Source organism: Bos mutus, chromosome 28 (genome assembly GCF_027580195.1).
Source record: "Bos mutus isolate GX-2022 chromosome 28, NWIPB_WYAK_1.1, whole genome shotgun sequence".
Taxonomy (NCBI): domain Eukaryota; kingdom Metazoa; phylum Chordata; class Mammalia; order Artiodactyla; family Bovidae; genus Bos; species Bos mutus.
Genome location: NC_091644.1, coordinates 36400834 through 36416421, shown reverse-complemented (window position 1 = coordinate 36416421; position 15588 = coordinate 36400834). Strand labels below are relative to the sequence as shown.

General features: G+C 39.4%; 1 protein-coding gene across 1 annotated transcript in view; it reads right to left on the bottom strand.

Annotated features, from left to right (window-relative positions):
• Window positions 1-8760, bottom strand: part of HEATR1 (HEAT repeat containing 1) — a 50528-nt gene extending 41768 nt beyond the window's left edge. The window contains 8 exon segments of the mRNA XM_070364751.1: window positions 1663-1796; window positions 1955-2166; window positions 3107-3247; window positions 3683-3784; window positions 5288-5429; window positions 7484-7700; window positions 8213-8370; window positions 8690-8760. Coding sequence (XP_070220852.1) covers window positions 1663-1796; window positions 1955-2166; window positions 3107-3247; window positions 3683-3784; window positions 5288-5429; window positions 7484-7700; window positions 8213-8354 — 1090 coding nt within the window. The 5' untranslated portion in view covers window positions 8355-8370; window positions 8690-8760.
• Window positions 8761-15588: the final 6828 nt, after the last annotated feature.

The window sequence follows — 15588 nt, the reverse complement described above, 5'->3', positions numbered from 1 at the left end:
CTGAAGCAAGAGCTGTCATCTTCCATTATGTAAGAATGAATGTTGGCCCTGACTTCATTACTCACCATCTGAACAGGAAATGTACCCTTTCTTTTGTGCTAGTCATGTTTCTAAAACTCATGTTTAAATTGAGATTGGGTTAAGTAAACCTTGTTTTCCAATAAATGGATGTAACTTTAGAGACAACTTTCTTAGAACGTCTTTCTTAGTCTAGTAGCAACAGCACCAAGAATGTCTTCCTTGTCTTTCCATATTTATTGAAAGGCGAAAAACATATACTGCAAATAATCACCTTCTAATTAACTTCTGGGCTTTTTTTAAATCTGGATTTTCACACATGAGATTTTTCATCTTATATTTTCAATGACTCAAGAGAGAAAAACTTTTTCGGGCAACTAGATATTTATTATAAAGGAATCACTAAAGTTTATTAAATATCTACATGAAAAGGGAAAGTTTGACTCAACAATGTGTTTTAACTATTTTAAAGTAATTCCATCATCTTTTTTCATGTAGAAACATGTAAAAGAACACATATTAAAAAAAAGTACTATCTAGAGGGTGTCACAGAGTAAAGTCTGAAAAACGAATATTGTATATTAACACATACATGTGGAATCTAGAAAAATTGTATAGATGATCTTGTTTGCAACAGAAATAGAACAGATATGGATAACAAATGTATGGATACCAAGGGGGAAAGGCGGCAGGTGGGAGGAACTGGGAGACTGGGACTGACACATACACACTACTGACCCTATGTATAAAACAGGTAACTAATTGGAAGGACTGATGCTGAAGCTGAAACTCCAGTACTTTGGCCACCTCATTCGAAGAGTTGACTCATTGGAAAAGACTCTGATGCTGGGAGGGATTGGGGGCAGGAGGAGAAGGGGACGACAGAGGATGAGATGGCTGGATGGCATCACTGACTCGATGGACGTGAGTCTGAGTGAACTCCAGGAGTTGGTGATGGACAGGGAGGCCTGGCGTGCTGCGATTCATGGGGTCGAAAAGAGTCGGACACGACTGAGCGACTGAACTGAATTGAATGAGAACCTGGGCTTCGCTCATAGCTCAGTTGGTAAATCGTCTGCCTGCAATGAAGGAGTCCCACTTTCGATTCCTGGGTCGGGAAGATCCCCTGGAGAAGGAAATGGCAACCCACTCCAGTATTCTTGCCTGGAGAATCCCATGGACAGAGGAGCCTGACAGGCTACAATCCACAGGATCACAAGAGTCAGACACGACTTAGCAACTAAACCACCACCACCAATGAGAACCTACTGTATACATAAGGAACTCTATTTAATGCTCTGTGGTAACCTGAAGGGAATCCAAAAGGATATAGGTACAGTTATAACTGATTCATTTTGCTGTACAGGAGAAACTAACACAGCACTGTAAAGCAACTTTACTTCAATAAAAATTAATTTAAAAAAATACTGAGTGTATTACTCAATTAACAAGGTTCTCCCTTCAACCAATCTGCTCCCCACCCTAAATGTTTCTCATGTCAGAAAAACAGACAAATTACACAAAAAGAGTTGGACAGCAGAAAACTCTAGATATCTAAAAGATATTAACCAGGGTGTGATTTTATCTTAAGAAAATTAAATATGAGAAAGTAAGTTTTTGGACACAACATGTAAAACCATTTACCTGTAATCTGATTAATCATGGAGACGACCAGGTGGGGAAGCATGTACCGCAGAAGAGGACTAATGTCGTATATTTCAGAAATCCCATGAAGTAGTGTAATAAGATTAGGAACATTACACAAGTGTGGAAATGGCCTTTGAAGAAACAAGGACGTAAGATGTTGACTTTACATGTTAGAAGACAATGAATGGCAATTTTTAAAAATAGCATAAAATTTATCCTATGAAAAAAACTACTCAAAATAACTTCATTCACCTCCAATTATCATCATTCACAATTCAATTGTACGTACTTTTTCCCCAGGCTCTCTGGCTTCTGTCTCTGAAGGAGCACTATCAAGCAACTCAATCCATCCTTGATCAGAGAGGGAATTCTGATCAGTGTTCTGATAATCTGTGAAGCCAAGGAGTTAACGAAGGTATCTTCCATGGTCACTTTCACGGAAATCTGACATATTATCATGTATGTTGCAGCTCTGTAATCTGGTAAAGATGATTTCAATCCCTGAATATTTTTTAAAATATAAGGAAAAGCGACAAACTATGTTATTTTAGCCTACTGGAAAATGTTACTCTACTTTGACAAATTCCAAGTGTCATAAATTAGAGATGAATACAACCTAATGCACACTGAGAGTCAACACTCCTCAGAAGTGAAAAATCAAGATGCTGGCCCCCTTTCCTGAGGGGACATGGAAATGAGACAAGACTCTCGGATGACAGAAGGGATCTCAGAAGGTCTCCTAACTCAAACATCCACTACACATGCTAAAAGGAGCAAAGGAGTCTTCTTTTATTTGCAAACATCCACCTGTGTAAGGGAGACTTCAGAAACAAAACAGTATCTGATTAAAGACAATAATTTGGGGACTCTGGTGGGGGGGCTTTTGCAGTTCGTCTATGGGGGACCTGGAAAGGCAGGAGGCTATGAGGCACTCAGGCAGGAGAAACATCAAGAAGTCAATACAAAAGGAATGAAAAGAGAGCCTCTGCCTTGAAGAAATTTTCTAATTCATTCTCTTTTAAAAACAATTTCACTTTTTCTTTTTTTTTTCTCAAAGATTTTCTGATTTAGACCATTTTTTAAAGCCTTTACTACATCTGTTACTATATTGCTTCTGTTTTGGGTTTTTTGGCCACAAGGCATGTGGAATCTTAGCTCCCTGACCAGGGACTGAATCTGCACCCTCTGGGTTGGAGGGCCAAATCTCAACCACTGGACCAGTCAGGATGTCCCCAACGTTCATTCTTAAGGAGCTTCCTAACCAAGATTCCACTCTGCTAAGTTTTTAAGAAGTCATCTTTTTTACCTAAAAATTAAATTTCATAAACCATCTGAAATAAACTGCCAATGTAAAAACATTTATGCCTAAGTGAAATTTTCAAAAGCAAGAAAATTTCTTCCAGTACAAAATAATCTATTTTACACATAAGCAGGGCCAAACCTTTTGAATATATGGAAACAGCTTGGCAACTATATTGTCGGATAAGTTCTCGGCAGCCACCAGAGCAGACACGATGGTAGAGGCATAGAAAGTTAAGAGCACCCTCAACTGACTGGAACTCCCAGGATACTCAGCAAAAACCTGGAACAAAAACCACAAACCAAACACATTCAGGAGTGAAAAGCTAATGAGATATAAGTATAAAAATATTTATAGCTCTCAAGTACTTCAGGCTGACACTAATTTTACCATATTAGACAAATACATTTAACAGTTCAATTAAACATGGCAAGAATAAACAAGCTTTCTGACATTTTTAGATGGTGTCTTTGTTTAAACAGTCATTGTAAAGAATTTGGTAAGGAAGACAATAATTTATTTTTGCAGAAAAACAGCTTTGATGATGAAAGACTGATCAAGCTGCTCATCAGAAAGATGAAGAAAAGAGGAGATCACTTAACAAAAGGCACTTCTTCAAAGTCCCACTATTACTACAAACGGCCATTTGCTTTCTCCAGGCCGAGGAAACAACCTTCTAATGGAATCACACGTTCATGAAACAGTGTTACTACTCACCTTCACAGATTTTGTCACCAGACTACAAATGAAATCCATGAAGCCAAGATCTTTGTAGCAGTGGGTAACCAAAGTTCCTTTAGCTAAGGGCACTCCAGATTGCTGTTACAGACAGGAAGAACCAACTGTTAACTAAGGATAATTCACCAACTCATCATTTAAGTACCTACCAAAGTAACAGCTTCAAACTGCTACAGTTCATTAATACAAAATATAGTCTTCCATTATAACTGGTGGTAAAGAAGAGATTAACATATAAAATTGTGCAAACTTAAGAAATTCAAAAGAGAAGGGCCAGCAATGTGTGTGGAGGTACTCAGTGAAAAATGGTTACTTATCATGTGTTGCATTTTGATATGTATTTATCTAAATCCAGATTCTCTAGGTTCTTAGTAACTCTACCATTTAGACTTGGTTTTTCAGTCAATGGGGTATGGTTTTGTCACTGCTTTACAGTAACACTAGTAACAGAAATAGACCAGGAACCCAGTCAACTTATACTGCTCTTCCCACGACCTAGCACTGGGCATGGCACATATAAGTGCTCAACAAATTTTGAATAGATCAATGAAAAGATAATTTGCAGCAAATTGTAATAGATAAGTGTGGTTTGGATACCCGAAACAAGTGTGTCTAGAGAACAGCAGGGTCTGTGTGTAGATTAGGGAAAAAAATAATGTTACTAGCAAAATGAGTAAAAGTTTGATAGGCTTTACAACAGATTGGCCTTCTCTTCCTGAATATTCTTTAAATGCTTTACATCCAAATTCTTTTCTTCTTTAATTAAAATTCCCATTCCTTTCTCTTTACTATTCTGATCATGGACGATCTGACATCAACCAGAAAGTTACTCATCCCAAGGTCACAGCCTATTAGCCTACTTTCATCCCATTTGCTGCCTGCTGGCCCAAATCACCACTCAACATTTAAAAAATTCTTGCTAACAACATACATCTACTTTCTTTACTATAGTTACAAACAAGGTGGTAATGGCAAGTCAGTTGTTTTCCTACAAAATTACACTATCTGATCTCAGCCAGAGCCTTCCTGTAAGGCAATCATCCTATTATTTATCTGTAAATTAATTCTTAGCATCTTCTTCACAATAATAATTTCCTGACGTCCTTCAAGTCTTTTTTTTTTTTTTTTTACTTTTTCTAAGTATTTTATGCTTTTCTTCACCTGGCTTTTTTAAGCTTTTCAGTTCCAAAATTCTAAATGCCAGACAGCATAGTATAATGGAAAGACAAGCTTTAGAATCAGATCTAGATTCAAATCTTGACTCTGCCACTTTAGAGCTGCTTGAACTTTGGTGAGTAACTTAATTCTCTGAGCCTGTTATTCATCTGTAAAAAGTTTTTTTTGTGTGAGAATCAAAGATAATAAAATACAAACTGCCTATTCTACTATCACATACCAAACAAAAGCCAGCTATTATTCATACTAGCCAGCTGTTTTACCATACTTTCAAATGGAAGCTAGGAAATAAAAGTGATGGAGGTAATACTTGGTGTACTCTTAGGAACACCAATGGCTTTATTTTTTCCAAATACCTTTTATGAAGCCTTGCAATTAATACAGATACATGTCATTCAACAATCATACCTTAATTGGTAATAACCAGAACCATTTGTGCTTTGAATTATTTATTTTTAGAAGCTGTATAACCCTCACAAATATTCTTGTCTCGTGGTATGGCAGAACACAAGCAATGAGGCTATCTTGATTATAAAGATGGATATGGAACCTGGAGAAAAAAGAAGCAAACAATTCAAACTGATACAAAACTTACAAGCATATATTTCCTTACGTGCCCAAATGGTACATCAGTGACCTAAACCCACTTAAAACAACGATAAAACTAGAAGCAAGGTATAGCACACTTAAAGCACAGGCATTAAAGTATTCAATAGGGTTGGCCAATTCTTATGCAGTAATATTTTTAAATATTCAATATCAAAATTGACATCCATTCACTTTTTCTCAACTTTAAAAAAACCTACTTATTACATTAACATGATTTTGGGATCACTGCAGTCAAACCAACAGAAAACCAAACTGGGTCAACTAGGCAACACTCAATTCCTCTCTGTTCTCCAAAGTCCACCTTCCACAGCTGTTTCCTCAGTTTACCTGACTATTAATATCATGATCCTAAAACCAGAAGACTAATTACATACAAAATCATATTGCCTTCTTTGAATAAAAAAATTATGTAATTACAAGCATATTGAATTTGTCCATGAATTTTACAAAACTTGATATTGGTCATGCCACCTAATTAACATAAGAGTTTTATTAATTCTGTCAGATTCATTAAATCCTTTCTAGCCTTTAAGATATTCTTGCCTGGAAAATCCCATGGATGGAGGAGCCTCGTAGGCTGCAGTCCATGGGGTCGCTAAGAGTCGGACACGACTGAGCGACTTCACTTTCACTTTTCACTTTCATGCATTGGAGGAGGAAATGGCAACCCACTCCAGTGTTCTTGCCTGGAGAATCCCAGGGACGGGGGAGCCTGGTGGGCTGCCGTCTACGGGTCGCAAAGAGTCAGATCCGACTGAAGTGACTTAGCAGCAGCAGCAGCCTTTAAGATCTAAATCCTTTCCAGGCTTCTTTCTCAAGATGTTTTTCTTAATTCTCCCAGCCAAGTGATCCCTCTGTCTAAGCTCTCCTATCCCTTCTCTCTTATAGCACCATATCTCTTGCCTTTTATTAGTTCTGTATTAGGGCTTTAGTACTAGCCAAGACATCATTTCCTCCGTGAAACTTTCTTCAACTACTTTAGGCATCACCATACACTCCCAAAACCTTGTATACACCCTTACTGTGGCATTTATTTCACAATGGTAAGAAAGGGCAGCATATTTATCCTGGTATTGAACTTAATGTTTGCTAAATAAATAAGTTACATGAATAAATAAATACAAAACCAAAGGCAAAAAGTACTCCTTACAATAATGATCTATTTGGGGGAAATTAAATGCTAGAAGACAGAGGGAAATAGTACAAATTTGACTCTTTTTTTGTCTGAAGAATCTAATGATGTGATAATCAGAAGACCCACGTTAAACTATGTTTTCTCAGTGACTCACTGGCTTCCCTTAACCCCATGCCTCCAGTTAATGAAGTGGAAGCCTTTCTACTTTTAAAACATACATAAGAAAAAAATGTATTAACTATGATGTGATACCAATGTGATGTAAATAAATGAGAAAATAAACTGAGTAAACTTAAGACAATTTCAAAAGGAGATGAAAGATCAGGCCTTGGAAACAAATTTATATCACCGCTTACCAGTCATGTGGCTCTGCCAGCTTAACTTTCTACACCTGTTTTCTCAATTGTATAATAGGGAAAAAAGAAGCACCTCCCCCAGAGGAATGTTGTAAGCACTGAGGTAACACATATATGCTTACCATCCGGCCTGGTGTAAAGTGTTCCATACACATTAGCTATTATTGCTTTTCTTAAGTTATTATTCTCTTCCCAAGCCACCATTTTTGTTATTTTGGCAAGAAGTTCAATAACACTCATTGCCCCAAATATGCAGTAGCAATTTGTAATAGCGAAGTGACATAAGCCCCTTAGAACTAATGAGGTTAGACTATTTACTCAAGATCTTCTAAAAAGTAGTTTTACTTTTCACTATCAATAAAAATGAGTTCAACATAGAAGGACATGCTTATCTCACCCAATACAAACCATATTTATCTCAATATTTAAATTAATAAATGTTCTCATTACTTAAAAACATCAATGTTATCATCCCATAATTATTTCTGTAATTTCATTTGCTACCTGTGGATCAACCACTCCAGACACTTCTGTGCAGGCTTCAGCAGGAAGTAAGGAGACAAGTGAATAAGAAACAATGAAATATTTTCATCCAGCTGTTTGTTCACTGCTTTGGTCTGAACGCTGCGCTCCAAGGTTTTTGCTAGCTGGCTGAACAACGGTGCTTCAAATTGCTCAAAGGAAGGATCAATTCCAAGCAGCTCTTCCAGGCCAGTGCATCCTAGGAAAACTCCAGTTTATTTAACAATTCTTAGCAAGTAAACTCACCTCGCACTTCTTTTACAGTTTTAGTTTTCTCTAACACTCTCTCTTTTAGAATAATACAGTCCCAAACATAGATTTCTATCCAACATAAAAAATAAATTTCATCTCACCAAGGAGAAGAAAAAGTACCTCCAGGCAGGGGGCCTTTTTTCTTTTTTTCCAATACAATTTCAGTACAATAACTAGGCCAGTCCTTGGAAGACCCCTCCCTGACCCCCTAACCTCTGCTTCTAGCCTCTTCCTTTCTACACCTTAGATGACTCCCCCCAACCTTGGTGTGAAATTCAGATACGGCTACCTATACACATTTTATGTATCTAGAACGTAGTTATTTGCCATTCTCTTTCCCTTAACAACATAAGTCGAGTTAGCAAGTTACAAACCGCTAAGAGAGCGGATCAGAAAACACAGCAACATCCGGGTAACGCAAGCTTCCCAGGGCTTTTCCTAAGTTAAAAGGCAGCTCACCAATGGCAAAGGCGGTGTCTCTGTCGATGGTGGCCGCTTCCTTGGGGTCAAACAACAAAGAGGCAACTTCATCTCTAGATAAGAGACTGGAGTCACTCTGAGGGAGGGCGAGTCGTTGGAGCTGCTGCGCTAAGGACGTCATCGTTCACGTTGGCAGACTTCTAAAAACACAGGTTAAGAAACAGATCCACCGTGAGAACCCTCTACAAAATAGTAAGACGGCGTAACGGGCAAACAGCAAATGTCTCACGTATAAGCAACTTTCCTCCGCACTCAGCGCGGCTGCGGACACATCACCTGCTGTCCAGGAACCCCCAGACGCCAAACGTGCAAACCCTAAAGCAACAGCGATAATAGACAATGACATCCCCGAGGGCCGCGCCAAGCGTTTCTCAGCTCCAACTCCGCGGAGACTCGAAAAGCCGAGGACATCTTACCCTCCCCTGCATACCGCCCCGACTCACAGCCCCTGCTCACCCAGAGCTCGACTCTGGACTGGACTCAGAAGCCAATGAATCTTCACAGCAGCTCCCACATGGGTACCAAGAAGCCCAGCTCTCGGCCGGAAATGTAGAGCACGCCTCGCGCGAACTTCCGGTTTCAGGCACTACGGCAAGAGAAGAGGTACAAGCTTGCCGGAAAGTGAAACGATGACTCCGCCCCCAGGCGGCGAAGCCCCGCCCCTCCGCCGCGCGGTCCTGATCTGTTGGAGGCTTGAGGTCTGTACTTGGCTCGGTGCTGGGTCTCAGTTTCTGACTGGGCCTTTTGTGATCTTTGACGTTCCTTAGCAGGAGTCTATGGGGTCGCACAGAGTCGGACACGACTCAAGTGACTTAGCAGCAGCAGCAGTAGCAGCAGCAGCAGGAATCTTTCATTCAACATACTTATCCAGATTTTTACTACATACCGGCAGCATGGTGCAGTGGTTAAAACTGAACCATGCAGTCAGAGCCTGGGTTGATATACCCGCTCTAGGGTCTTTGGGCTGTGTGAGCTACACTGAATTCTCATCTCTCGGAGTTCGGTATCTCCTCTATAAAATGAAAACAGGCTGAGAATTTCATCAGATGACCTACTGATCGCAGCGCGAGCCGCTCTGCAAATAAAATGTTGGCTACCACTATCCTGAAGCTTGGGGCCAGCCACTGTATTTCCGGAGTACACGCCCTGTGTGTTTTGTTGTTTTGTTTTTCACTAACCCTGGTGAAATACAATTTACAAACTACATCGCACACTTCCGTTTAGCAGTTCGATGAGTTTTAACAAAGGAATAAGTGGGTATCACTATCTGTCCATTCAAGACTTAAAAAGTTGCCGTCACTCGCAAAAGTTCCCTCTGGTCCCTTTGCTGTGTGGCCCGCCCCACTCCTGGTCCCAGATAACCACTAGACATCTTAGTATCACTATAGATTGGTGCTGCTAAAGAGTGTCCTATATGAGTATACCACAGTCTGTTCCCCAAGCAAGTGTATGTGCCCAAATGGAGTGAACTGGCCCCTCCAAGAAGCTGCACAGGATGCGGGAGTGAGATCGGATATCCTACCTATATTTTTTAGATGCATTCCTTTCTCTTAGGATGTGGAGCTCTCTTTGATGCAGAGTGTCAGTCTTTTTTCTTGAAGATTGTTGGAAACAGTTTGAGGGGCTCCCTTCTCTACTCCATGCACATCTCTCTTTTTTGTGAACACAACCTTTCATTTTTGTTTTGTCTTAACAGCATCTACAACAACCAAAACTTCTCAGTTACTTCCAGAGATAGCTAATCATCTTTTGCATGGGGTATTGACTGCCTTGCAGAGAATGATGTGGTTTTTATAAGTTCCAGGGATATCTCTTTCATCCTTAAAAACAGATCTCTCAAAGGAATTTTTATTGTTGTTCTTTACAAAAATGATTAGCTTTGGGAGAAATGAAAATAGTGAGAAATGAAAATCAGGCCTATTTTTATCCTCAAGACATATTAGTTTTCTCGCCTAAAAAAATCCTCATATTTTTACAAGCCTCATCAACATGCAAATAAACAGAGAGATGCCACAAGTGTTTGGTTCAACATGTTTATATTAGTTCCAATGATATATGGTACTGTGCTGAATTTTACTTTAGAAGTAAATGAGAAGAAAAAAAAATTTTAAACTAGAAAAGTAAAAAGAACAAGACAGAGATTCGTAAATATAATATCTGTTTTAAAAAACATGCTGTGACCTTGAATTGTGTATTTTTCTCCATTTAAAAAGAATTGTTTGGATGTATTCCTGATTGTTTTCTGATTACAACCTCCTCGGTTTTTGTGATTATAAACTTATCTCCTGGTTTGATTATTCAGCTGAGGACCAGAGCAAACTTCTTTTCTGTTGTTACTTGAATTTAAAATATTGGTCATAGATTACCTGTTGCTCTGCAATTCCTCTTAATAACCCTTTTAATGCATTTTGCCATTTTACACACATTAAATCCAAAATTTTAGCCATAGTGATATGTATTTTTTGACGCAAGGGTAAGCATTGTTTTCAGACATGGTATATTAACCATTCATTCATTCATTTGATGGGAAATGTCACATGGCAGAGTGATCGATTCTGCTGCTTATTTCAATCACTATTCATGGCAAGGACTCTAACCCCCAAAAAACAAGTTTATAAGAGTGACTTGAATAAATGAGCTTTTTTTAAAAGGGCTTTTGAAAGCCCTCCCTCACCCCATTCTTCTTTACTCCAGAGCACAGATACTTTCATTCCATATGCACTTTATACCAAGCTAGGCATACAGTGTGGACAAGACAGGTTAAGTTCTCTGCTCTTGTGGAATTTACATCCCACCAGGAAGTGACAGGTAAAAGGCAAATAGATAAATCAGAAAAACATTAGGTAATGTAATAAAAGCTCTGCTGGCAATAATAAAAAGCCATAGGATAGGGGTAAAAGAGGGAGGGCATCATTAATTTCAGTGTTTTGGAGAAGGACCTTCTGAGGAGGGAACATTTAAGCCAAGACCTGAATGACCAGTCTTGATAAACTGGAAATACCCTAGACAGGATCAGTCTTGATGTTCACTCCAATCACAGCAAGGCTTTTTTCTGCCTACCAAGTATACCAAGCTTGTATTTTCTTCACAGAGTTACAACTACTTGGAATGATCTGATTTGTTTGCTTACCTATTTATTTCTTGTATCCACTCATAGAATACTGTCTTCACACTGGCATGGAGCCCATCCCTAAGATTTTGGAACCAAGGCAAAGGTGCAGAGGGAAACACAGCTGTCAGTGTAAAGTACTTAAGAGATATAAATCAACCTAACACACGGTAACCTCCAATATGATATAAACTTTAACTTTGATAAAAAAAAAAAAAAAAAGTATAATGACAAAACAAAAATATTTTCATATGACTGAAAGACAGCAAAATACAAAATATGACAGCATTTAATTATTATCATACCTGTCTGGATACAATACGGGCTTCCCTGGTGGCCCAGCGGTAAAAAATCTGCCTGCAATACGGGAAAGGCAGGATCAATCTCTGGGTTGGGAAGATCCCCTGGAGGAGGAAAATGGCTACCCACTCCAGTATTCTTGCCTGGGAAATCCTATGGACAGAGGAGCCTGGTGGGCTACAGTCCATAGATTTGCAAAGAGCTGGACACAACTGAGTGACTAAGCATACACACTGGATACAATATTGATTGACTGAGGGTTAATGGATTTCCTATATATTTAGCCCATAGAATTTTGCCTTCATAGCAGCATAATTATCAATTATGTTGTTTAATTCAGACTTTCACAAATTGTGTCCTATTGACAAAAATGAATGAAAAGATTAAAAAATAAAATGTAATTACATTCAAAGTGTACAAAATTTGAATGTATTTTCATAAAAATATAAATTATGTAAAAAATCCAAAGATTATATTTTTCACTTATTCTCAGTGTTTTCAAAAGAATTATCCTCAACAAGGCAAAAGCACAGGTTATAATGTCAACATTTTAACTAAAATTAAATAAAGCTAATTTTTATTTTTGGAAAATATTATTACCTTATTATAATAAAATATTCATAAAAGTTATTCACAAGTTTGTCATTCCATGTCTATCTAGTTGCCAGTGTAAAGAATCAATATCCCACCACATCCCCTCTGCCAAAAAAAGGAAAGATCAGAATTCCCTTCCATTCATTCTATACTTATATCTGTGTTAGTCACTCAGTCACGTACAACTCTTTGCAACCCCATGGACTGTAGCCTGCCAGGCTCCTCTGTTCTTGGGATTCACAAGGCAAAAATACTGGAGTGGATAGCCATTCCCTTCTCCAAGGGATCTTCCCCAACCAGGGATAGAACCCAGGTTTCCCACATTGAAGGCAAGTTCTTTATGTCTGAGCCACCAGGGAAACCCTTATCTATATCTACCTATTTTCAAATTTAAGGATCATATGAATCGTTTAATGCTGTTAAAGGATCTTTAGTTACCACATCCAATTGTTGAGAGTATGTACTACAGTAGTTCATTTGTACCTCCAGAACCATAAATTGGAAAACAAAAGGAAACAAGAAATTGCGTGTTTGGTACTACCTAGAAATAATACTTTATACTTTACTATGCAAAAATCTAGTATGTACATGCAGTCTAAAAGGAAAAGTGTGACGAGTTCATCAATTTGTCTTTTCTCTTACTTAAGCACTTCTGGATTTGAATCCTCCCCCTATACTAAAGCAGTGTCCAGAAATAGTGCAATTCACAAACCTTCAGAACATTCAGACAAGGTTGTCTTTTATTTGAGAACACAGGGCGAGAAACTGTTTCCCTGAAGCTTAAGTATATAAATCAAAGACTGGAGATTGATTCAGAGTTATGGAATGTGCCACAGCAGTGCTAAATGGCAGTTTCTGAAGGACAGACTTCTACATTTTAAAACAAATTTCTCATGTATTTGTGATATTCATGTGCAGACCTTGGGGAGTTCATCTTGCAGTGTCATATCTTTTTGCCTTTTCATACGGTTCTCAAGGTAAGAATACTAACGTGGTTTGCCATTCCCTTCTCCAGGAGACCACGTTTTGTCAGAACTCTCCACTATGACCCGCCCATCTTGGGTGGCCCCACACAGTATGGCTCATAGTTTCATTGAGTTGGACAAGGCTGTGGTCCATGTGATCAGTTTAGTTAGTTTTCTGTGCTTGTGATTTTCATTCTGTCTCCCCTCTGATGGAGAAGGATAAGAGGCTTATGGAAGCTTCCTGATGGGAGAGACTGACTGTAGGGGAAACTGGGTCTTGTTCTGAAGGGCAGGGCCATGTTCAGTGAATTTTTAACCCAATTTTCTGTTGATGTGTGGAACTGTGTTCCCTCCCTGTTGTTTGGCCTGAGGCTAGACTGAAGTAGGGGCAATGAAGGTAATGGCGATCTCCTTCAAAAGGACTTGTGCACACACTGTTGTATTCAGTGACCCTGACTGCAGCAGGCCACTGTCGGCCCATGCCTCCACCAGAGACCCCTGGACACTCACAGGCAAATCTGGCTCAGTCTCCTGTGGGGACACTGTTTTTCTCCTGGCTCCTGGGGTGCACAAGGTTTTGTTTGTGCCCTCCAAGAGTCTGTTTCTCCAGTTCTCTGGAAGTTCTGTAATCAAATCCCACTGGCCTCCAAAGTCAAATTCCCTGGTGGGGGGAGGGGATGGTTTCTCAGTCCTTTGCTAGATCCCCACGTTGGGAAACCTGTTGTGAGTCCTAGAACTTTCTTAACAGTGCTAGAATTTTTTTGGTATAATTGTTGTGCAGTTTGTGGGACCTAACAGAAGCAGAAAATATTAAGAAGAGGTGGCAACAACACACAGAAGAACTATACAGAAAAGATCTTAATGACCCAGAATACAACAATGATGTGATCACTCACCTAGAGCCAGACATCCTGGAGGGCAAAGTGGGACTTAGGAAGCATCACTGCAAACAAAACTAGTGGAGGTGATGGAATTCAAGTTGAATTATTTCAAATCCCAAAAGATGATGCTCTGAAAGTGCTGCACTCAATATGCCAGCAAATTTGGAAAACTCAGCAGTGGCCACAGGACTGGAAATGGACAGTTTTCATTCCAATCCCGAAGAAAGGCAATGCCAATGAATGTTCAAACTACTGCCCAATTGCACTCATCTCACACGCTAGCAAAGTAATGCTCAAAATTCTCCAAGGCAGGCTGCAACAGTATGTGAACTGAGAACTTCCAGATGTTCAATTTGGATTTAGAAAAGGCAGAGGAACCAGAGATCAAATTGCCAACACATAGAAAAAGCAAGAGAATTCCAGAAAAAATCTACTTCTACTTTATTGACTACACCAAAACCTTTGAATGTAGATCACAACAAACTGTGGAAAATTCTTCAAGAGATGGGAACACCAGACCACTTTACCTACCTCCTGAGAAATCTATATGCAGGTCAAGAAGCAACAGATAGATCCGGACATGGAACAATGGACTGGTGTGTCAAGACTGTATGTTGTCACCCTGCTTATTTAACTTCTAGGCAGAGTACATTGTGGAAAATCCCAGGCTGGATGAATTACAAGCTGGAATTAAGATTGCTGGAAGAAATATCAATAACCTCAGATATGCAGATGACATCGCCATTATGGCAGAAAGCAAAGAGGAACTAAAGAGCCTCTTGATTAACATGAAAGAGGAGAGTGAAAAACCTGGTTTAAAACTCAACATTCAGAAAACTAAGATCATGGCATCTGGTCCCATCACTTCATGGCAAATAGATGGGGAAACAATGGAAACAGTGACAGACTTTATTTTTCTGGGCTCCCAAATCACTGCAGATGGTGACTACAGCCATGAAATTAAAAGACGCTTGTTTAAAAGACACTTGCTCCTTGGAAGAAAAGCTGTGACCAACCTACACAGGATATTGAAAAGCAGAGACATTATTTTGTCGACAAAGGTCTGTCTAGTCACAGCTATGGTTTTTCCAGTAGTCATGTATGGATGTGAGATTTGGACTATAAAGAAAGCTGAGTGCTAAAGAATTGATGCTTTTGAACTGTGGTGTTGGAGAAGACTCTTGAGAGTCCCTTGGACTGCAAGGAGATTCAACCAGTCCATCCTAAAGGAAATCAGTCCTGAATATTCATTGGAAGGACTGATGCTGAAGCTGAAACTCCAATAGTTTGGCCACTTGATGAGAAGAACTGACTAATTGGAAAAGACCCTGATGCTGGGAAAGACTGAAGGCAGGAGAAGGGGATGACAGAGGAGGAGATGGTTGGATGGCATCACTGAGTTTGAGTAAGTTTGAGTTTGAGTAAGCTCTGGGAGTTGGTGAAGGACAGGGAGGCCTGGTGTGCTGCAGTTCATGGGGTTGCAAAGAGTCGGACATGACTGAGTGA